The following is a 23,663-nucleotide window of genomic DNA, read 5'->3' as shown; positions in this document are numbered from 1 at the left end:
GGGCTATGAAGGGAAATACGGGATACGAAGCACAGTGGAGGAAAGGGAAAAAAGTCAACTGTTTCAAATTCCCCAAAACTTTCCTTAAATCCTTTCCAAGAGCACAAAGCAGGTCATCATAGGGAGGACCCATTCTCTCTACTCTTGTTTTTTCTCCTCTCTAAACCCTCTTGAGGTCTCTAAGACACAGCTCTCTAGAATCTTATGATATGGTCATTTTTGTCCTCATAACATCATAACCCATCCAGCTCCATACGTGCTTTCTCCTGACTTAATTTCCCATGTTTCTGGAGAGCTTCCCTACTAAAATCAACAATCCAGAATCCTGATCCCCATCCTTGATGGAGGTCAAACCCAATCACAGATACTTGGCTCAGGATTATTTGGATCCCTTTTTTTCACAGGGCCCTCTCCCCACATCCCTGCAACACAAGGCGAGACTCTGGGAATGCCTACGGACCTCCACAGTTAGGCCAGACAGCTCATGGTCATGTTTACCCCTGTCACCACTCTGCCCAGCCTCAGGCCAGTTGCTATAGGAGGTAAAGAAGACACCCAGCTCCAGGCCAGAGCATACCCTCTGCCTCCCCTGATCAGTATGCAGGGCTCCCCCTCACTAGTCCTGATCCTACATCTTTTAAAACTCATCCACAAATAAAATAAAGCAAAATAAAACTCACCCAGGAGGCTCTCTTCCTGTCTGGTGTCCAGACTTCTTCACTGCAGGAATCTAGATTCCCGCCTCCCCAGCCCCCCGCCACCACTCACAAGCTTCCGAATTTGGTCCAGTACCAGGTCGATGAGCTCCTTTCCAATGGTGTAGTGACCTCAGGCATAGTTATTGGCAGTGCCTTCCTTGCTGGTGATGAGCTGCTCTGGATGGAAGAGCAGGTGGTATGTGCCCGTCAGAACTTCATCTGCAATGGGCAGAGTTTTAGACACCCACCCTCCCCTGCAGCCTGACTCCCCGAGTTACCCAGAAAGGGCAAGGCCACCAGACCCCTAGTCCTACCCTAGAGGAGCTCCATTCATGCAGGTGTTATGGCCCTTGACTTTGAGTGTTCATCAATGAAAAGGAAAGGGTTACAGAGTGACCCTGAGACTTGGGCTGAGTGGCAGCGGATCTGTGGTTTAACAGGCTGCCGGTCCCGTGAGCTACAAATTCGAGAGCTCCAGGCATGGGGAGGGACTTGCTGTGGTGCCCAGGACAAGGTGACACACGTGACAGAGACGGATGGTCACTCACCAATCCCCGTGGGCTCCAGATACACAAACACAGCCCCGAGCACATGCTTCCCAGCCCCGGTTTCACTAAAGAAGTTGTTGAAGGAGTTGTCCCCTCCACCGATGGTCTTGTTGCTGGGCATCTGTCGATCTGGTTGGATCCCGTGTTCCAAGCAGTAGCACTCCCAGCAGGCATTGCCAATTTGCACATTGGCCTGTCCCACATGGACTGAGATGCACTCACACTGAGCAGGCAAAGCGCAGAGAACACTCTTAGCAAAGAGAAGCCTGTCGTTCCTGGACACCATTCCTGCCCAAAATCCTTCCTTGCATGGTTCTCTGGCTGAGGGCAAAGGTTCCTGCTCTCCTTGCCCCACCTCCTGTGTCTAAGGATTTACTGGTGGCCTTGAGGACCCACAGGCAGTGGCTCCAGGGGCTGGGCCAAAACCCTCAGAGGAAGCAGATGTGGGCAGTTAGTTCTAAGATTATAGAGTCTCACTCAGTGACTAAGCATCTTAAGAGTGTTGAGGAGGTCAGATGAGTCCGGCAGAGCATAATAGTCCAATCCACTCATGTTCAGAAAGAAATGAAGGCCCATGGGTGAGAGAAGCAGGGTCCAAATGAGGCTTCAGGGATCAGAAACAAGGGAGAGGCTTTGAAAGCAGGAAGAACTCTAGATTCATGTTACAGCTAGAAAGGCCGGCAAGGAAGGGAAGAGTGGGCCTGGGATGGCAGGGGATAGGCTGTTCCCTCCTCTCTTGGGTGTGCATAATTCCGGAGAGGAGTGGAGTGGAGTGGAGTGAAGTGGAGAAGGTCTTCCCCACATGATTCCAGGCTGGTGGTCAAAGAACGCTTGGCCCCTAAAGCAGGACTGGGATGAACTGCTTGGTCCTGGAAATCAGAAAGTTCAATGCCCTTCCAGAGGAGCCACATGAGAATCAAGAAAGCTGGACCCTCTTGCTTCATCAAACGTTCTGAGCCTCTTCTCTCTGCCTGATGTGTTGACACTGGAGATACGGAGCACCTCATGCACGGTTCCCGCCCTCCAGCAGCCCGCTGGGCGGGGAAGGGAGACTTCCGCACGTTAACAGATGTGGGGCGGCATGGTAAGTGGGGTACCAGAATAAGCCTTTTTGCTCTGCTTGAGAAGTAATTACCACAGACCTTGAAAACAAAATGAGCACATCCATCAGCTTTCCCCAAGCTTGAAGGCTTAACCTTGTAGAGGGTGTGGAGAAATGGGAATTCTTAAACAGTTGGTCGAAGCCTAAATTGATGCATCTCTTTTGGAGAAAAAAAAAATGGGCAAGATCTAGGGGTCCTGATGGCGGTCTTGCTCTAGAGAAGTTCTCACACAGGTGAACAAGAAGAGAAGCCGGAGAGCCACAATCTCAGAAGCCGATTAAATGTCCTTCAACAGGAGAAGATGGACAAAGAGTGGCACAGAAGTTGAAATGGGTGAACTACAAGAAAGAATCTTACCAAAAAATTCTTCCCAGAAAAAAAAAAAGCAAATTAGGGAAGAATCATACAACAGGATACCATTTATAAAGATCTTTAACTCGTAAAATAATGTCGTGCGTCATTTACAGATAAATTTATATTTTGCTATATATTCTGGTAGCATGTGTGTCTTACAAAAATAAAGAAAGCAAGGGAAAGTATTAACACTAAATTTGGAACAATGGTTCTCTCTGGGAGAAAAGGGCAGTGTATGCAGTTGGAGAGGGATTCTCTTTCTTAAGCTGGGTAGCAGGTGTTTATTATATTATTCTTTATACTTTCCTGCCTGGAATATTTCATAATTTTTAATGAGGATGCTGTCTCCATAAATTTAACACTTGCCTGGCTTTTAAAATATGATGCAAGGGCCTTGTCTGATGATTTTGAGAGGACTGGGATTAAACCATACATCGTCATTACTTCTCTATTTGCCTTGAGCAAGACTGTTGACCCTTTTGTGGGTCTCCCTCCATCCCATGAACTGGGGCAATAATAAGAACGCCCTCCTAGAATTACAATGGGGATTAGAAGAAAGAAGGCGTAGAAGTTGCCTAGCTCACTGCATGACACATGTTGCGTCACCATACACGTTGGGTCCCCTCACCAACTCCCATTCCCCAACCCCTGCTGTCGTAGTAAGAGAAGGTAATGAATTAAGCTGGGGGGATTGCTTAGGGACACAAGGACTCCAGGAATCCTCATACCCCACAGGGAGGACTGACAGGGTTTACCAGTCTACTGGCAAGGCCAGCCCTGGCAGTTGCAAATTCCAGCCTCCCCGGGCTCTGTCTACAAAGCCAGACACCATCTTGGCCCCCATGACTGCTGGCCCACACAAGGCATCTCTGACCTCTTGGGTAAGCTTGAGATATTAGAAATGATGCCCCTTACTGTGGGGCAACAGGTTTGGGGCAAAGAACTCAACCCCTGGAATCACCTAGATTCAGCCTCAAACCCCGTCCCTCTGTGACCTCAGACAAGTTCCTTCTCTTCAGCTGCTCCACTGCCCTTTCCTTGAATGTAAAACTAGTGTGATCTCGCACCTGGCAGGCTTTGTCATTACATCATTTCGTTCCCCTGTACTAAGCATTAATTAGGCGCCAGCCACTGTGCTAAGCGCTCTGCATACATCATCCCATTTCATCTTCACGACAACCCTGTAGGTAGGTCCTTTCACAACGCCATTTTGCACAAGAGGAAACTGACACTCAGGTTAAGCAAGTAGCTCAAGGTCATGAGCAAAACCAGTAATATTCGGGAGTGGGAATGGCTTGGCGCCAACCATGCTCTTCACTGCTTTTCTATCCCTTCTGGTGAGGAGCCTGGCAAAAGATATCAAAGGAGCCCCATGCACAGCCAGCTCTTGATAAGAGGGAGCACACTCTCTTTCCCTCCGCCTTCTCCTCACTCTCTCTGTTGAAATAAGGGGTCAGATCGGATGCATCGGCTGGGCAGGGTTGCAAGGATGCGTCCCGCCAGCCAGGAGAGGTAGGACCAGAGGCCAACGATGAATCTGCTGTGGGGCCCAGGGCTTGTAAAGTGCCTGCACTTCCTGTTCCAGTGCTGCTTACTCCATCCTCCTCACCCCTAGATCCAGAGCCTCTCAGCAGCCCTGCTCCTGAGCAGAGTCTCAGACCCACATCCTGGTTACCATCACTCTGTCCTCCACCCCTGCACGTGCTCTCACGTACCAGCACACTTAAGGGGGCACACTCACATATGGAAGTCTCTTTCCATCTCCCCATCTCACCTGTGCACACAGGAGCCCCGGGAACACCTGGAGTCCTAGGGATCCCTCACACCACTCGCCTGGGTCCACTAGGACCCTCACTAGAATGCCCAGCCCCCGACCCCTGCTCACCATGCTGCTTGGCTGGGTGCTGGCTTGGGTTGTCTGTCTGTCTGCTGCTCGATGAGAGGCAGATACAGGTCTGTGAGAGACCTACAGCCACCGGTCTCATTATACTCTCCGGTCAGCTCTCAGCAGGGAAAATGTAGTTAGAAACTGCCCCAGGAGGGCAGGCCTGTTGACTTGGTTACCAAGTGCTGGGCCTGGGCTCAAACAGAGCAGCAAGGTGGGTTGGGTAGAGGAGGGGATCGGCTGGTCCCCCCACACAGATCCCCCCACTGTGTACCGGGTACACAGGGTCTGCAGCTCACTCAGTCCCATTTCCTGGTGGCTCACTGGCAGGGGAGGATTCAGAAATCAAAGCCCCTGAGCTCCAGCGGCAAGGCCACCCTTAGGGTGGGTGAGGACTGGAAGTGGAATGTGGGTGGCGCTAAGAGAGTGCACTGAGCCGGAAATAATGAGTCCTAGGGCAAGAGACCAAGCCTCAGGGCCTTTGGGATGGAAACTCAGAATATTATAGGACATAGGGAACTAGAGCTCAGTCTTAGGGCCAGTTCTGGTATTTAAGGTCTTTTCCCACCTCAGTTTGCTTATATGTAGAATGGGGAGAAGTGGTATGGTGAGGATGAAAACAGATAAACAAAGAATGCTTAGTCTAGAACTGCTGTTGTTCTCCACAGGGAGAGAACGCCCAGGAGCAGGGGCTCAGGGCTCCTCTCAGGGTCTCTCCCTATTCTAAGCAAGTGGCTGCCGGGCCCCGGCCTTACTTCCTCACACGCCTCTCCCTATGGCCTCTGGCAAACTTATGAAATACAAAAGCGACTCTGTCACATTCATATCCCATTTTGTGGCTCTTGAGGTGGCTACACCCCTTATCTCCTTTGAGTCCCTCAACAGCTTTGTGAGGTAAGCAAGGTGGGGCCTCCATTCCCCTGAGGGAGAAAAGGAAATGGAAGCCTCTTGCATCTGGCCCAAGATCACATGGGGGCTCATTAGCGGTAGAATTAAAACCCACCTGGGACTCAGGCTCAGTGCTTCTCCCCTCTCCACAAGGCAGAGCTTTCACTGTCCCTTATCCCCCCTTCTATGTCTGTATCTCCTTCCTTTCCATCTTAAATTCCACAGCGGCCATCATCGCTCGCTTGCCTCTCTCCACTTCAGCATCCTCGTTTGACTAAACCACAACCCTGATTCTTCATCAACTCTGCGGCTGCACTGAGCCAGCTAAACAGTGGCTATAGAAAAACCCAGAAATGGGCTGACTGACCTGACTTCAAATGTATGACCACTAACCTCAAAGGGACTGTAATGCTGCCTGGAAACCACACTGTGCCTCTCCAGTCCTTCTTCTGATTAGCGCCAATGACCAGGAATAGGAATGCCAGGTTTAGCAAATAAAGGAATTTTATCTAGCAAACCTATCCATGAAGCAGTTGGTAATATGAAATTTCAGTCACTGTGCCAAAAGGCGGAGGGAGTTATTAGGTTGGGGGCTATATTAGACTATAACCTAATTATATTAGAGGGGGCTATATTATAAAGGTTGGGGGCTCTGTTAGAGCCCTTCTCAACACAGTGTACCAGGGAGGACCCAGAATGTCAAGATGGTTAACTCTGGTTTTGGCTGTGAACTGCAGTCATCACTCTCCCAACTGGAATTAAGAGGCCAAGAAGGCCAGAGAGAAGACACAGCCAACCAACGCTTCAAAAGTCAGCAAGCCCAGCCTACACTGGGTTGATCCACGAAGCCAAAGACCTTAGGAATTATTATCCAGTTGGAGGGATTTGGGGTCCAGAGGGCCCAGTGGCCCAAAACACTTCAACTTCCCAACTGGCCTTCAGAGTTGGGCAACTCAAGAGTCAACGTAGACATCACCAACTCTGGAAAGTAAACTATCCTGAAGGTAGGCCAGGAGGAGAGTCTTATGTACAACAAAGTAAAGAGACCAAGATTTTAAAAGCATATTAATGGGGGTACCTGGGTGGCTCAGGGGGTTAAGCCTCTGCCTTCGGCTAAGGTCATGGTCTCAGGGTCCTGGGATTGAGCTCTGCATTGGGCTCTCTGCTCAATGGGGAGCCTGCTTCCCCTTTCTCTCTGCCTACTTGTGATCTCTGTCAAATAAATAAATAAAATATTTATTAAAAAGCATATTAATGTATCTCAGTTATAAAATGAGAGGAAATCTATATCTTAATTTCTTCAACAAAAATTTATTGAGAGTCTGCTATGTGCCAAGGACTGTTCCAGGGGCCAAGGATATAGTGATGGACAAAGAGGCTGTGTTCTAAGGAGCTTACATTTTCTTTTTCTTTTTTAAAGATTTGTTTACTTATTTGACAGAGAGAGAGAGAGAGAGTGAGCACATGCAGGGCAAGTGGCAGGGAGAGAGAGAAGCAGGCTCCCACTGAGAAGAGATCCTGATATGGGGCTGGTCCCAGGACCCTGAGATCATGGCCCAAGCCAAAGGCAGACACTTAACCGAGTCAGCCAGCTATCCCAAGGAGCTTACATTTTCATGGAGAAGACAGATAATAAATAAATAAACAAGGCAATTTCAGAAAGAAATAAACACATGAAAAAAAAAAAATAAACCAGGATAATGGCAGAAAGAGATGGGGCTACTATGGAAAGGGAACAGCTCTCTAAGAAGCTGATGTTTGACAAAGGAAGGAAGGAAGGGAGGGAGGGAGAAAGGAAGGAAGGAAAAAGAAAGGAAGAAAGAAAAGAAGAAGCAGATGTTTGAACTGAAACTGAATGCTAAGGAGTCAACTATAACAACGTCTGGATCATGGATCATAGTGCTCTAGATCAAGAGAACTGGTGAGGCTAAAGGAGCCAGCCTGGTGTGTTCAAGGAGAAAGAGAGAGGCAGGGAGGGAGCTCTGCAAGATGAGAACACAGAGGTAAAAGAGTCTTGGAAGAATGGCTTCCATTACTAGGGCAATGGGAGGGTATAAGCAAGCATAATTGCCTACTTTGTGTTTAAGAGAGATTATTGCTGCTGCTGCTGCTGCATGGAGGAAGCATTATAAGGGTAAGCAAGTCCAGGTGTTCAAAAGTAGAAGCAGGACAATAGTTAGAAGTCTACTTTTGGCATCCAGGAATGAGGGATGGTAGTTTGGAGTGGAGCAGGGATTGTAGGAAGTAGCTGGGTTCAAAATAAAGTTATAGGACATGCTAATGTGGGGTGTGCAGATCCACCTAACAGCCTTACTGCCCCCTGCCTCTATTTTGTCTTTGTTGGTAGGGTCTTGAATTTGTATATTTACCCTTCCACTTGCTCAAGGAAGATGGCCTTTCTCAGACCTAGGTGTGAGTATAAATTACTCTAAACCATTAATGGTAATTCCATTCCCTCCTTCCAACTACTGGTTTAGGCAAGGGACTAGTGAGATATGAGGGAAGTCTGCAAGGAGGCTTGAAGACAAGGATTTTCTGACTGTGGGAGGACATCCACCTTTCCAGCCTTAGTAAATGAGAACATGACACTTGGAGCTGCTGCAGTCATCTTGTGATCACAAGAGAAGATGCCACCAGCCATTGAGGATGTCAGAGCGGATAGCTGGAAATACTGGAGTTGTTGGTGACATCATTGAGTCAACTCTGGAACCGCCCTACACTCAGATTTCTTGCAGGATAATAAATATCCTCATTGTTTAAGCCTCTGTTAGTTAGGCTTTCCGTTATTTGCAGCCAAGAAAATTCTAAGCAAAAAAGAGAGGAAGGAGAAAGGGAAAGAGGAATGTAGGATGATTCTAGGTTTTTAACGTAAGCATGTGGGTAGAAGACTTGGAAGCCTTAGGACAGAAGCATTTTTGGCAGGGAGCAGGGTGAGAGTGGGACATTGGGAGTTTTACTTTGAATTTGTGATGTTTGAGATGTCTAACAGGCTTTTAAGTGCTAATGTCAAAAAAGCAAATAAGCATGTGAATCTGATATTCAGAGAAGTCCTAAAGAACATATAAATTTGTGACTTATCAGCACATAGATGATATTTCTTTCCATTCTATTCTCTTTGGTTTGTGAATGTATACACTCTAGTTCTATTCCTTTTTTAATGACCCTAAAATGTTACAGTAACTTTTTATTTTTTTTATTTTTTTATTTTTTTTTAAGATTTTATTTATTTATTTGTCAGAGAGAGTGAGCACAGGCAGAGTGGCAGGCAGAGGCAGAGGGAGAAGCAAGCTCCCTGCTGAGCAAAGAGCCCGATGTGGGACTCAATCCCAGGATGCTGGGATCATGACCTGAGCCGAAGGCAGCCGCTTAACCAACTGAGCCACCCAGGCGTCCCTACAGTAACTTTTTATTAAGAACATTTAATAATACACCCCAAAGTAGAGATAATATAATAAAACCCCATATACTCTACATTTACCTTCAAGAACAATTGCTCCTTTGGGGAGGAAAAGAGAGAGCCTGGAACTGAGCCTTGGGAAACACCCATTAGGGGTAAGCCATCAAAGACTACCAAGAAGGAATGGCTGGAACCAAGAGAGAGGTGTGTCACTGAAGCCAAAAAGAAAGTTTTTCAAGGAGAAAGGAAGGGTCAATTATCTCAAACAATGGCGAGAGGCTGAAAAAGATGTAAAAATGTGACCTTTAGCTTTAGCCAATTGGAAGTCACTAGAGATTTTGGCAAGAACATAGAATGTGAACCAAGCCTGCGGGGACAGTGAAGAGGAGAGAAGACGTGAATATATCCCTTTCGAAAGACGGTACTGTGAGACAGAGGACAGCTGGTAGATACTCTAGTCTTAAAAAATGGAAGGATATGCACTAAGGCTCAGTTCCAACTTTCCCAGATGGAATCAGTGAAGACATTTTAAATTTTGAGGACCTTGCTGCATGGCTCCAAGACAGAGGGGAGACTCTGGGAAGGGGTTAGAAAAGATGGAGATAACAAAGGGCAAGGGGAAGAGGGAAAGAGATCCAAAGACAGAGTGGTCTGCAGGACACCCTTGGAGTGTAGACAGTCTAAGCAGTGATTCAATTGGAAAAATGAAGAAGTGTGGAGCATCATCTTCTAGATTCTGTACATATGTGTGAATGTCCAAGTTTTCAGGGTGCCTGCATGTCTCAGTTGGTTAAACGTCTGCCTTCGGCTCAAGTTGTGATCCCAGTGTCCTGGGATTGAGTCTTGCATCAGAGGGGAGTTTGCTTCTCCTTCTGCCCCTCTCCCCTGCTATGCTCTCTCACTTGTGCTCTCTCTCTTTCTCAATAAATAAATAAAATCTTTTAAAAAAATGTTCAAGTTTTCAATCTGGCAATATGGATTGCTGCTTGTACACCCACCCAGACGTTATGGCCCTATTCAGGAGATACATACATACTCCAGGTCATGTGCACACATGCACGACTGTACACACACACAGAGGCAGAGGCAGAATCTATATTCTACTAACAAGTCTTGGACATTTCTCCCTCTACCCTTGTCTTCTCCATCTTGCCTGCCAGGGGTTATAAACTTCTTGCTAAGGGCCAGGGTAACATAAATATGTTACAGTTGAGCATATGATGGTAAATGGTGGACTGAGTGATTTGGAGCAGCTTGCTGTCCAGCCTTAGAAGGTAGCCACCAGCCAGCTCTATTTGTTGCCCTACTGGTTTCCTACTGCTGTTTTAACAAATTGCTACAGGCTTAGTAGTTTAAAACAACACAAATTTATTATCTTATAATTCTGGAGATCAGAAGTCCAAAATAGGTCTGGGGTTACAAGTCTCTGATTTATAAGAAAAATATTTATGTGGTTATTCAGATGACCAAAATATAGTCCTCATATACATTCGGTCTTTGTGTAGGATAACTGGCTCACAGCAGCTAAAACCCTTGGAATTTCATTAAGTGTTGAGAGTGATAAAGATATCTTTTGTTGGGGCCCCTGGGTGGCTCAGTGGGTTAAGCCTTGCCTTCGGCCCAGGCCATGATCTCAGGGTCCTGGGATGGAGCACTGAGCACCAAGCCCCACCCCCCTCTCTGCTCTTCAGGGAGCTTGCTCCCCCGGACCCCTGCCTGCCTCTCTGCCTACTTGTGTCTCTGTCTATCAAATAAATAAACAAAATCTTTTTTTTTTTAAAGAGAGATATCTTTTTTACACTAATGAGGTGTCATTCGGAAAGCACCTAGGGTTGGGGGCAGGTGGCCAGTAGAGTCAACCAAGTGTTAGAGGGTTGGAACTTTCAGTCCCTTTCTCACCTCCAGAGAGGCGGTGCCCACCCAGAAAATGTAGAATAAGGTCACCTCAAGAGTGGGGAGAAGAGCTAGAGCAACACCAGTGGTCCGTGATTCCATCCACCATGCCTATGTAATGAACCGCCATAAAACCCCAAAAGGATGGCGTTTGGAGTTTCTAGGTTGGTGAACATGTGAAAATACTGGGAGAGTGGCATGCATGGAAAAGGCATAGAAACTCCTTGTCCTTCCTCCACACCTTGCCCTATGCCTCTCTTCCATCTGGCCATTCCTGATTTGTATCCTTTTATAATAAACAAATGATACAGGAAGTGAAACATCTCTCTGAGTTCTGTCGGCAACTCTAGAAAATTAATCAAACCCAAGAAGTAGTCATGGGTACCTCTAATTTATAGCCAGTTGATCAGAAGCCCAGGAAACAACAGGAGTACTGGAGAGGCAGTTGTATAGGACTGTACCCTCAGCCAGGGGAATCTGATGCTATCTCTGGGTAGGTAGTGGCAGAATTGAGTTAAATTCCCAAGACACCCTGCTAGTGCCTGAGCATTGCTTGGTGGTGTATGGGGAAGCCCACCCCCAGAATTAATACCAGAACCTATTTAAGGTATAAATAAACTCAAGGCATTGGCAGATTGCCTTCCTTCTAGAGACTCTAGAGGAGAATCTGTTCCTTGCCTTTTCTTCCTTCTAGAGGCTGCCCATATTCCTTGACTCATGGCCTCTTTCCACCTTGAAAGCCAATAATCACATCACTTTGACCTCTGCTTCTGACCTCTCCTTCCCTGACTCTGTCTCTCCTGTCGCCCTCCTCTACTTATAAAGACCTTTGTGGTTATACTGGGCCCACCCAGAAAATGGAGAATAAGCTCACCTCAAGACCTTCACTTTAGTCACATCTGCAGTGTTCTGCCACGTAAGGTGACATAGTCACGGGGTTCAGGGATTAAAATGTGGACATCTTCGGGGGACGATTAATTCTGACTATCACAGTTGCTAATTGGGAATGCAAGCCTGATATAGCCAGATCTTCCAATTCTTTTCAAGATAAGCTAGGAATCTAGGTTTTTATATGACTGTGCAGAAAGAGTTAACACAGTTGAGACTGCTCCTTAGAAAGTTCTGCTGTTAAGATTACCTCAATGCCCTTGGCTGGCATTGAGAACTTGGCTCTTAGAGTGTCAGTCAGTCAGTCAGTCAATAGTTAAAGGACCAGGATGGTTTGTTGTGCCTAGACTGTGTGTATGAAGAATATGGTTTGTGCTGTGGGGCACCGGGGCTGCTCAGTCGGTTAAGCACCTGACTCGATTTCAGCTCAGGTCACAATCTCAGGATTGTGAGATTGAGCTCCTCATTAGGCTCCGTGCTGGACGTGGAGTCTGCTTAGGATTCTCTCTCTATCCCCTTCTTTCTGCCCCTCCCTCCGCTGTCAAATAAATAAAAGTCTTTTTAAAAAAAGATAATGGCTTATGCTGAACAGCTGCTTTTCTTCTAGGAGTCTGGAATTTGGGTATGTGCAAGGCAGAGGTGTCTATGTGACCAGCCCTCTCGACAAGTCTTGGGTGCTGAGTCTCTAACAGGCTTCCTTAGGCAGAACTACTGCAGGGAAATGTTGCTCCTCTTCCGTTTTGAAGGAAGAGAATGCTGTGGGAGCCCTACCGGGAGGGAGAGGGCAAACATTCCTTCAGATTCAGCTCGTGTCTTTCCCCCGTATGATCCAGCTGTGCAGCCTTCCTACATCACTAATAAACCTTAATAGTTTATTTAACAAGTAATAAACCTTAGCTAGGGGGTTATTTATCAACTTTATGCTGAGTCCTTCTAGTAAATCTCCTGACATGGGGGTGGTTTGGGGGATGCTCCAGAACAAAGGCAGTTCCTGCTTTTTCTCATATATTCTAAACGCTATGGGGATTTAACACTGTGAGGGTCTAACAATTCTGAGAGGGAACTTGGCCTCCAGGCTGCCAATTTGCAACTGCTGGCTTCTTAGAGTTCTACCCTAATTTTATTCCCATCTCAGAAGCGAAACAATTCTTCTGACACACATTTAGCCAATGCTTACCCTGTGCGAAACACTATGCTAGGATCTAGGGACACAAAGATGAATAAGATCTAGTCCTTACCTGGAATGAGTCTGCAATTTCTAAGATGGACATGGACACAAATAACTGCAGCCTGGTGTGCCAGCGCACTAAAGCGAAGGAAGGATATGCTCCAAGAACCCATTCAGATGCTTACACGGCACTTTGCTGTGTATGTACACAGCCCCGAAGTTCATCAGGTCCTCACAGTCTGAAGTTATCCCTGTTTCACAAAGGAAGAACCTGAACCTGAAGGTCAAAGGAGTTTAGGGTTTTGCCTGAAAGAGCTCAGATCTTTTACCATACTCATTCTGTAGGGACTGGGGATGCACAAGGGAAGAGGAGGGCCCGGGAAGGTCTGCAAGAGATTGTATGCTCTGTCATCACCAAGGGTCTTTGCTCTGTAGAGACCATGACCCTATTTCCCAAAGCAGCTTCACTATATGACCTTGCCCCTTTCCATGTTTATGAATGAGTCTTGTTCTCCCAACCATACAGCAAGTGCATAGGGAAGAGAGACCTTGTCATGCTTCACTGTGTTCCTTTCCATGCCTTGCTCAGGTAAGGTGTCAATTAACTATTTTGTTGGCAGGAAGTTGCCATTGTAGTTATTTTAGCCTACTGTGTTGTCATGTCAGACTGTCTAGTGGTCCAAGGAAACGCTATCATGGAGATGCAGGTGAATCATTTCCAAGGAACTAGACTGGGAGACACGTTTCTTCACGATATGCTGATGGGCTCGAGGGGAACTTCCTGATGATTTCCCCAGTGAGGGGAGAGAGCTAGAAAACATAAGGCATACAAGGGAAAGCAGAAGATCGATAAGGGGCACCTGGATGGCTCAGTTGGTTAAGGAGCTGCCTTCTACTGCGGTCATGGTCTCAGAGTCCTGGGATCTAGCCCCGTATAGGACTCCCTGCTCAGCAGGGAGTCTGCTTCTTCTTCTCCCTCTGTGCTCTCTCTCCTCTCGCTCTCTCTCTCTCAAATAAATAAATAAATAAAATCTCTTTAAAAAGTAGATGGAAAAGCCCATTCTTGCAAGAAATGGAAATGAAATGTGGAAAGAAGGGGTAATTGATGTTGAGGCCTCTGCCTGAGCGCTAAGGGCGTTGAGATGTGGTCGCAGATGCCTGCCCGGCCCGGGAAACAGGAGAAGATGAGAAAGTCAAAATCAGCTATGATACCAGAATCTCCACTTTCTTTTTTCCTCTTCAGAGTCAACGCACATTTTGATACCTCACAACAATGCTTTCAGTGTAGGATCATCGCCTCCTTTTCACCGATGAATATGCCAAGGACTCAGTGAGGTTAGGTCACTTGCCCAAGGTCACATAGAACAGTCTGGCTTTTTACGCAGGTCCCGAGGGCTTCCGCCCAGAGCTCTGGCGGTTCTGGCGGCAGGGAAGCCGGCAGGTGTGGGTGGCGAGGGCTCCCTAATAGTGACGGCGTTGATGACGGGGCCACTGACCCGCGGGCAGCCGGCGAGCCGCGCCAGATTCCTGGGGTCGGCCCTTGCAGACAGGCTGCGGAGCTTGGCTCTGTGGGGGTACTCTGAGGGATCGGCACCCTGGGGCTCAGACTGTGCAGCTCCTTGTCCTCGGCCGCCCACAGGCATTGGCGAAGGCCAGCCGTCCCGGCCGAGGACCAGCAGGCCGTGTGCCGCTGCAAGGGGTTCCCCCGAGATTGGCCAGAACCACCAGGGAGGCAGGGCGGGGAGGGGGGCACGGGCGAAGGCCCGCTGAAGCCACTTCGCAAGGACAGCCTCTACAGCACCCGGCCTAAGTCAGAACACCCGGGTGATGGGCGCCCCGGGGATTCAGGTGCAGGCGAGATGCGCCCTGGCACCGCGCCCTGCGCCCCTGCAGTGGAGATCGGGAACCCAGGGTGTCGGCTCAAAACCTGGAGCGAAGGGCAGAGGCCCGCATCGCTACACCTAACCCAAGTGCGACAGGTGAGAGACAGGGACAGGGCAGGGGGAGGAGACCCGCCCTGACCCCGTCCCTTAGCGCCGCCTACCATGCGGGGGCGTGGCCTCCGGGCCGCTCAGCTCCTAGTGGGCGAGAGCAGCGCGCGGGCCCCGCCCTCCGCCTATAAGAGCTGTGCGGCACTGCAGCTAGCGCAGTTCTCACTGAGACCCGTCACCCGGACTCTACGTGAGACCCACCGCCCGGACTCACCATGGTGAGTGCGGCCCCGCGGAGATCGCGGCTCTCCCCTTATTGCCCTTCTCCTTCGGGACCCTGCATTCCGGGATGCTCCGGACCCCCATCCGATGTTCCCGGGCTCGAGGACGCGCGAGGGTTTGTGCATTCCCCCACCCCCACTCTCTCGTGACTTTGGCCGAGACGTGCTGTCCACTTTTGGAGGCTGGGGAAGGGGGATGGAGTGGGGTGGGATTCTTCACTAACTGAGAAGAGTCCTTCTGGAAATCGCCTCCTGCTCCAGCAAGCATTTGTGCCCTAATCCTCCTAAAAGGGAGTCGCGATCCCGCGCCCAGTCCTTTCCGCGGATGAAGGAGACCCGCTGGGCTGCCCTCCGCCCCAGCCTCCCGCCACCCCTAACCCCGCTTCCTGGATCTGACCGAACACGTGCTTAGCCCAAGAAGGTGGTAGGGGGTCACATTACTTGGTCCAGCATACCCCTTTCCTCCGACTGTGTGTGCATCCCTCCTACCCAGAGCCCCCCCCGTGACTCAGCACCCCGATTCTGAGCCGGGAGGGGTGGCGGGAATGGGGTTCGGCGTTGTGAGGCGAGCTGGACCCTCTCCAGCTGGAGCCCAGCGAGCGGACGGGCAGAGACAGCTGGCGCTGAGCGAGAGTGCGGGCCCAGGCCAGGTTGGGGGGAGGGGAAAGAGGTGTGTGTAGGGGGTTGATATTTATAGACCAGGAACGGGGGCCGAAATCCAATCTTCACTTTCGGCTGGGATGTAACTGGAAAGAATCTAGAAGGGGGCGAATGCAGGGCCCTGGTGCAGGATGGCGCTTGCACTCCGCACCGCAAGGCGGGTTACCTCTGGGGCCTCACCCCAGGTTCCACTTCCTTTTCTGGGTATTTGGAAACCGTCACCCCGCCATTTCGGCGTTAGGAAGGGAGGCTGCGTGAGCCCTGCGCCGCACCACTTTGGCTCTTTACGGGTTAATTTCAGACTGGCAGGGATGAGCCTAAGGCGCCTAGTGCCCCAGTGCCCACAACCCTTATTGCCTGCACCTGCCATCTGCACACTTTGCTATTTCCGTGAGGGCTGCGCGGTGGATGAAGGTGGTGAAGATACCCAGAGTGCGGGGGTGGAGGTGGGGAGAGCAGCCAGCTGGGATTGATCTCCAGAGCCAGATGGGATTTAAAGGTGGGGGAGAGGGCATCCTGAGGGGGGCCAGTTGATGCCAGATCAGAAGGCTGAGACCTTTCTGCAGCCCACAGGAAAGAAAGGGAGAGAGTTGTAAGAAATTCTAGTTCACCTTCAAAGAGGGCTTCTGGCTATAAACCCATGCCTCTGGAACACCTGTCCCTTCTCAGGCTGGAGAAGCTGGCTTTGGGAGTAGAAAACTGGAAACAGCTGAGAAGTTGTGTGCTGTTGTGTGTTTCTGCAGCGTCTGCCTGTCTTTCATATGCACTTGCCCTCTCTGTCCTCCCTGAGTGTCCTGTGAGTGTGGCAGGGTCATGCGGAGCCACAGTTCTTACTTGACAAGGTCCCCACAGAGAAGTGAGCTAAGGGATTTTTCCCTACTGGGTGCCTCCAGTTGTCAAGTCCTATGTGGGGGAGCCTGGGCAGGCTGCCAGCCTCTTCTGACCTATGCCCAGGCCCAGGCCTCCACTTTTGCCAACAGAATCACCCTAGCCAGTAGGCAGTGGGGTGGAAGAGAGGCTCATGAGGTGAGGACTGCAGATGTGGTGCTTATGCTGTGTCCCCTCTCTTTATCCCTCAGCGCGAATGCATCTCAGTCCATGTGGGGCAGGCAGGCGTCCAGATGGGCAATGCCTGTTGGGAGCTCTACTGCCTGGAACATGGGATCCAGCCTGACGGGCAGATGCCCAGCGATAAGACCATCGGTGGAGGGGATGACTCCTTTACCACCTTCTTCTGTGAAACTGGCGCTGGGAAGCATGTGCCCCGCGCCGTGTTTGTGGATCTGGAGCCCACGGTGATTGGTGAGATGAAGATGGGGTGGAATTGAGGGGAGTAAACCGTGACTCCAAGCTTCCCTCTGCAGGGATGGTGTCTAGACCCGGCTTTCCTGGCCCTCAGCTCTGCCCTGTTTGCAGCTGATCGCAGGCAATTCTGGGTGGTGGGTCTGGGTTTCTCACCCACTGCTATCACAGGCCAGCAGAAGGATGAGCTTTTCCACACATCTGGCCATAGCTACTGTGCTGGGGGAGGGCGATCCCTGCTGAGCATGGCCTTGTGGTTTTTGCCCTAACGATGTGTTTGTGCCCCACCAGATGAGATCCGAAATGGCCCGTACCGCCAGCTCTTCCACCCAGAGCAGCTCATCACCGGGAAGGAGGACGCTGCGAACAACTACGCCCGTGGCCACTACACCATCGGCAAGGAGATCATCGACCCGGTGCTGGACCGGATCCGCAAGCTGGTGAGAATCTGGGATGGAAGGGAGGGGGCTTTTGAGATGATGCTAATGGTCCGGAAATTATTTTTTTCCAGGACCCATGTCTTATGCTGCTGCTATGAGATACTTCCTAGTCTCGGCCCTGACTCCTGAAAGAGTTCAGGCATTTGTGGAGTCAGAAGGTAGAGCTCTACAGGCCCCTGACATACCTACATGCTCTTTCTCTTTCCTGCCTTTCAGTCTGACCAGTGCACGGGACTCCAAGGCTTCCTGGTCTTCCACAGCTTCGGAGGGGGCACCGGCTCAGGCTTCACGTCTCTCCTGATGGAGCGGCTCTCGGTTGACTATGGCAAGAAGTCCAAGCTGGAGTTCTCCATCTACCCCGCGCCCCAGGTGTCCACGGCCGTGGTGGAGCCCTACAACTCCATCCTGACCACCCACACCACCCTGGAGCACTCGGACTGTGCCTTCATGGTGGACAACGAGGCCATCTATGACATCTGCCGCCGCAACCTGGACATCGAGCGCCCCACCTACACCAACCTCAACCGGCTCATCAGCCAGATCGTGTCCTCCATCACGGCCTCCCTGCGCTTCGACGGGGCCCTCAACGTGGACCTGACGGAGTTCCAGACCAACCTGGTGCCCTACCCCCGCATCCACTTCCCCCTGGCCACCTACGCGCCGGTCATCTCTGCGGAGAAGGCCTACCACGAGCAGCTGTCGGTGGCAGAGATCACCAACGCCTGCTTCGAGCCTGCCAACCAGATGGTGAAGTGTGACCCCCGCCACGGCAAGTACATGGCCTGCTGCCTGCTGTACCGGGGCGACGTGGTGCCCAAGGACGTCAACGCCGCCATCGCCGCCATCAAGACCAAGCGCAGTATTCAGTTTGTGGACTGGTGCCCCACGGGCTTCAAGGTCGGGATCAACTACCAGCCCCCCACCGTGGTGCCCGGGGGCGACCTGGCCAAGGTGCAGCGCGCCGTGTGCATGCTGAGCAACACAACCGCCATCGCCGAGGCCTGGGCCCGCCTGGACCACAAGTTCGACCTGATGTACGCCAAGAGGGCCTTTGTGCACTGGTACGTGGGTGAGGGCATGGAGGAAGGGGAGTTCTCGGAGGCCCGGGAGGATATGGCTGCCCTGGAGAAGGATTACGAGGAGGTGGGCATCGACTCCTATGAGGACGAGGACGAGGGAGAAGAATAGAACTGCCTGGACCCCACTCACTATGTTTATTGCAAAATCCTTTCGAAATAAACAGTCTCCTTGCACGGTTTCTTGTCCCCTCTGTGAGTGCTTGAGCTTCTGCTGTCTTCCTCTCTGTGCTGCTGCTGCCCGCTGCTTCTGCTGCTGCCCTCATTTTTGCTGCCTGTGACCCCTTTCCCTTCTGTGGCTGAAGGTGAAACCTGCCAAGGGGTCCTTGCCAGGCCCGAGGAAACATGACCCCGGGGACCTTGATGTAAGACCCCGGGGATGCCCAGGATGGTAGAGAGGAAATGAGGACTTACTCCCGGACCTGTGCATCCAGCCGCAAGCTGTTGAAAGACACAAGTTTTCACTTCCTTTCCAAGTAGGAGTTTAAGTCCAGCAGTTTCTGTATTTGAGTTAGACTGCCACCCTGTTCTTCCTGCTGCTTCTGCATTCACCGATTCTGGAAGCTTGGCCCCGGGCACTTCTGTGTGTCATGAGGGCCTGGGACCAGGACTGGGCTGGCCCACAGTTGCTGGGCATGGAGCCTAGTCATGAGCTTGGGGGATGGGAAGGGACAAGGGCGATCTCCTAGCGTTGTCTGTGTCACCGCACCTCTGAGCAGCTTCGTACAGCTATCTCTCTTGCTGCATTGCTGGGGCCTAGGGCTGTGCCATTAAAGTCAGGTCGTCTCCCCTCTGTTTGTTCTTTCTTTCTGACCTCAGCCTCTATGCTAGCCCAGGGAGCCTCCTGCCAGGGCCCTGGGGAAAATACCAACATTGCTAATAGGCACCCCAGGACCCACATCGACGTCAACACATGGGGGTGAGCATGGCTGTGGTGGGGGATGGGGGGGTGGGGATGAAGCTTCAATCTTGGGAGCAGAAGATGTCAACCCTGCCCTTCCCCTCCCTGGTGATTCAGGGACGCAGTGCCCTTCCCTAGGGAACATGTTTCAGCCCAGCAAAGCCAGGGCCCCTGTTTACTCAGCAGAGTAGGGCAGGAAGTGGCAGCTGGATACAGCCACGCCACACCGGCCTCATTAATCATTAACCATGTGTGTGCTAGAACCCTCTGGGAGAAACTCTGGGCCAAATGGCTGCCACCTCCACTCCCCTCACCCCCAGGCTGAGGCCAGGAGAGACCTGCTCAGCTGCGGTCCAAGAGCTTCCTCAGGTGTCTCCACCCAAAAGCCCTTGCCTGGCAAACCGGCTGGGCTGCTCTGACTCAGCTACCTACTCCTGGGAATGAAGGAAAGAACAAACTGAATGTGCTTCTGGGGTGGGGGGGGGCATGGTCCCAGTTCTTAGCACACAAGCCAACTCGATCCAGAACAGCATAAGTTTCTGACTGAGACAGGCTGGGAGAAGATATGCCTCCTCCAGCCAGCCAGGTCTCAGGTAAGGACACTTGCCTCCTTAGGTGGAAGGACGAAGTCATGTCATTCCTCACGAAGCCAGTCCCTCTTCCCAGTCTGTTCCCTTGGAAATGGCAAACAGGGCCCCTGGACCCTCTTCTCTCTCCCTCCAGGAACAATGAGACTAAGATCCACACCAAGCTGCTTTCACTTTATTCTTCTATTTATACATTCTCCTGCTCCCAGATGTGAAGGCAGACCATGATGTAGGCTCTGCAGTCCTGCTCAGAGCCTTTCTAAATTCTATCCGTTTCCCTTTCCCCCTCTCCCATCCTCGTCCACCCCAACTCAGTCAGTCCCCCTGTCCAGTTGTTGCTTTTGGAGGTCAGAGAGCAGAAGCAGAGAAATAAGACTGAGTCAACTGTCCCATCCACCTGCCCCAGTGACAAGACAGCAGCCCTGGAGAGACTGGATGGAGGTTCTGAGGGATGGGAGCCAAGGCACAGGGGCCACCATCTCAATGTGGCCACTGGCTCATTCAGATTTGGGTGGTGTGCTGGCCCGAAGCTGGGGGTTGCAGTGCCTCCAACTGACTGAGAAGGAGAGAAACAGGCGGGCGCTGCTGGGGATCTACAGTCATCATGGAGGTCAGCAGCTGCCGTAAGGCTGAAGAATGCCTGTGGAAGGAGGCGGGCAGAGTGACTGGAGGGTCGCTGTTCCCCGTGCTAAGGTTCCAACTCTGCTAATGGCAGGGAGGAGTCTGAAATGTTTTGGTGCCCCTTTTATTGCTCACCTGGGGCTCTGCGGGATGCTGAGTTGGTTCTGCACAGCAAGGGCCACGCTGTCACCCTTCTGGAACACCATGTCATACGGGCCTTCCCCAAACATCATGGCGTATAGCACACAGCCTAGGGACTGAGCATAACTTGGTTATTCCTTGGCAAGGGACCAACGGAGGTGATTATCTCTCCTCTTATTTGGTAGTGAAAGGTGACTTCATAAGCTAAAAAGAATATGCTGACCTCAGCCACAGGACATCACGAGAGTCCAGAGAAACTGCCAGTTCGCTGGAGGCCTCTGTACCCCTTGCTTGACCACTGCCTTCAGCCTTGCCACTTAGCTCTACTCAGTCTGTTCGAAGGGCAGGATTATACCACTTCCTGAGCAGCTGAGTACCATGTCAGTGACAGTTCCCAGGAAGGAAGTCGAGGGGGATGGGGACATACATGGTTCCTGGGGCCCCATGCTTTTGAAACCAAAGTCCCACCCCTCCATCACACAGCAGGCAGAACAGCACTCCTCCCCCGCCATGTGCCTGGCCACACGATCCTCACCCAGACATCAGTGCGCTCGTCAATGACACAGTGGCTCTGCACGGAGAAAAGCTCCGGGGCCCGGTAGGAGATGGTGCATCGCTGGGCTGCCCAGTCCTGGAACAGTGGCCCCAAAGCTCAGATGAGGGGCACAGGTCATGGTCACGTGATCAAACTGGGGCAGGCAAAAGAAAAGGTTGAGGATGGGGAACAGGAGGGGAAAGGAACCTGCACACTCTTTTACCTGCAGGGCTAGAGCCTGGCGGGAGCCCTCCACGTGGATGCAAGCTTGATTCATGGAACCCAAGTCCATTAAAATTGGCTGCCCCTCATCTCCAAGCAAGATATTGGTGGGCTTCAGGTCCCTGTAGGGAAGTGGAAATGGCCCATGAGCATCCCTGGATAGGGAGGCTAGAATTCCTTGGGGCAAAAGAATCATGGGTACTGTTCCTCGGGAGGAGAGCAGGACCTCTCATTCCTTTTGGTGAGGCCCTTCCTTTCTGCCCCATAAGCACACAGGGCCCTCCCACTGACCTGTGGGCATAACCTCGGGCATGAATGGCCTCAAGGCCTCTGCAGATACCCAGCAGCAGCTGAAGGATCTGATCTTCAGTCAAGAAGTTGCCTTTGTCCTTTAGCCTTTCTATCTCGTTCCACAGCGTACCCTTCTGCAACACAAATTTCCCCATAGTTGGCCATCTTTTCTGAGCCTCTGCTTCCTCATCCTAATCCCTTTTCTGTGCCACAGCCTAGCAACTCTTTCACCATACACACTCACACACTAGACACCTCACGGTCCCACTTGGGTTCCTCTAAACCCCAAATCTGCAGCGGCTCACCCCAAGACACGGTCTCTGCTTCCTAACATGCTGGACTACTCACACAGCCCTCGGTAGATGATTCTGTTGCAAGCCCCTCCATTGCCAGGAGACTTTCTGACCTTGAAGAAGGGCAGCAGCAGCCAGGCCTCATGTTTAGTGCCCCGCTCCCTCAGACAATAAGCCACAAGGCGAAGGATGTTGGGGTGATGGAAGAGGCGATGCATGTCTGCTTCTCGTTGGGCCTCCTCCCGATCCTGCTGCTCGTGACACAGGATCCGCTTCAGGGCGTAGAAGTGTCCATCATGTAACCCCTCCACTAGGTCCACATAGCTGAACCCACTGTGGGCCAAAGGGGTCAGTGAAGGACCATGGTCATCTCCCACACTGCTTGGACCCCGAGGAACTCCCTGGGGAGAAGGGGAGGGGGGTATCTTTCCCAGTTGGCAGAAACCCTCCCAAGATGTGGCTTCAAGAGAAATCTGAAGATTTTACATTCTGAGCTCAAGAGCAGGAAAACCATAATTTGAGGTACTCTGGTCATAATGCACTGTTCTGCACATGACAAATGCTCCATAAATATCACATGAGTAACAGTCAACATTACCAAGTGCTAGGAATCAGGCCCTGGGTGAGATGTTTTATACGCAATATCTCATTTAATCCTCACAACTCCATCACCAACAAAAGACAATTATCTCCATTAAGCAGATGAAGAAACCATGGCTTTTCAAGGTCACACAAGGTGGATCCAGGAGCCCTGGCCCCAGAATCCACTTCCTTGACCACCATGTCACTAGGCTCTCTCAGGTGAGCTAAGAGGATAAGTTAAGAGAATAAAACTTCTATGCCCCTATCATGTGCAGACTGCTGTCCTTCAATCACCAGAACCTTGGGGACTAGCTAAGTGATTTCCAAACACTCACCCCTCCCCCAGTTTTTGGATGAAGAGGTAGCGCTTATTGTCAATGATGACAGTTCCCCGAGAGCAGACACACAGTGCGTGGCCCATAGTGTCTCAGTCATCCTCCTAAAGGGCGGTCTGAGGCTGCCGACAGCTGCGTTCAGGTTGAGTGGGCTCTTCCAGGTGATGCGCTGGGGGCCCAGCGGATCATGCTGGAAGGAAAAGAACAGCAGGGTCGTGGGTCAGGCACGATCCAGACGATTCCTGAAGTACTAATGTGGAAAGCTGGCGCCCGGGTCTCGGAACGTGGAGAAAAGGGGCCTTGGCGACGTCAGCTCCAAGAAGGCTGGGGTCGGATGCCTTAAAGCCTCCGGCCACGCAGCGACTGCAAGGCCGCTTCCTCCAACCCCAGCCCACCTCTGAGCGGCCCCCGCTCCCCAGGCCATCGGGGCGTCACCGCAGGGCAGAGGGTAGTCCGGCGGGGTGCGAGGCCCAGGCCCACCCCTGGCAGGGCCCACCCCTCAGGAAAGCCCACCGCCAGCCTCTGCGCGCAGAGCCCCGGGAAGGCCAGCTCCGACTCCCCACTGACCTGGCTCGGGCTGTAGAGAAGCGCCGGGGACCGGAAGACGTGGATACGTCATCAGTCCGCGCCGGCGTAACGGCCC

The 23,663-nt window shown here is 51.4% G+C and overlaps 2 protein-coding genes across 4 annotated transcripts; one reads left to right on the top strand and one right to left on the bottom strand.

Moving 5' to 3' along the window:
• The first annotated feature begins 14,924 nt into the window (after positions 1-14,924).
• On the top strand, positions 14,925-18,694 carry TUBA4A (tubulin alpha 4a). The gene is made up of 4 exons (XM_047721148.1): positions 14,925-15,031; positions 16,774-16,996; positions 17,288-17,436; positions 17,653-18,694. The coding sequence occupies exons 1-4, from the start codon at positions 15,029-15,031 to the stop codon at positions 18,622-18,624; spliced, it is 1,347 nt and encodes a 448-aa protein (XP_047577104.1). The 5' UTR covers positions 14,925-15,028; the 3' UTR covers positions 18,625-18,694.
• A 1,459-nt stretch (positions 18,695-20,153) lies between these two features.
• Positions 20,154-23,625, bottom strand: STK16 (serine/threonine kinase 16). 3 transcript variants are annotated; one of them, XM_047721150.1, is made up of 8 exons: positions 23,588-23,625; positions 23,021-23,210; positions 22,217-22,436; positions 21,811-21,944; positions 21,521-21,641; positions 21,298-21,393; positions 20,757-20,878; positions 20,154-20,640 (listed from the first exon to the last, which is right to left on the bottom strand). In XM_047721150.1, exons 2-8 carry the CDS (start codon positions 23,104-23,106, stop codon positions 20,502-20,504), a joined length of 918 nt encoding a protein of 305 aa, XP_047577106.1. In that variant the 5' UTR covers positions 23,107-23,210; positions 23,588-23,625; the 3' UTR covers positions 20,154-20,501. The 3 variants fall into 3 exon arrangements, with proteins under 3 accessions (XP_047577106.1, XP_047577105.1, XP_047577107.1); XM_047721149.1 differs by lacking the exon at positions 23,588-23,625 and adding an exon at positions 23,416-23,557; XM_047721151.1 differs by lacking the exons at positions 21,811-21,944; positions 22,217-22,436; positions 23,588-23,625 and adding an exon at positions 23,416-23,557.
• Positions 23,626-23,663: the final 38 nt, after the last annotated feature.

This window comes from Lutra lutra, chromosome 3, assembly GCF_902655055.1.
Source record: "Lutra lutra chromosome 3, mLutLut1.2, whole genome shotgun sequence".
NCBI lineage: Eukaryota > Metazoa > Chordata > Mammalia > Carnivora > Mustelidae > Lutra > Lutra lutra.
This window is presented reverse-complemented; position numbering and strand designations above follow the sequence as displayed.

Coding starts and splice junctions, on each gene's coding strand:
- TUBA4A (XM_047721148.1), top strand. Junction 16,997..17,287: donor TCTGGAGCCCACGGTGATTG/GTGAGATGAAGA, acceptor GTGCCCCACCAG/ATGAGATCCGAAATGGCCCG. Junction 17,437..17,652: donor TGGACCGGATCCGCAAGCTG/GTGAGAATCTGG, acceptor CCTGCCTTTCAG/TCTGACCAGTGCACGGGACT.
- STK16 (XM_047721150.1), bottom strand. CDS start 23,106: ATGGGCCACGCACTGTGTGTCTGCTCTCGGGGAACTGTCATCATTGAC. Junction 22,437..23,020: donor ATCCAAAAACTGGGGGAGGG/GTGAGTGTTTGG, acceptor TTTGGCCCACAG/TGGGTTCAGCTATGTGGACC. Junction 21,945..22,216: donor TGCTGCTGCCCTTCTTCAAG/GTCAGAAAGTCT, acceptor TTTGTGTTGCAG/AAGGGTACGCTGTGGAACGA.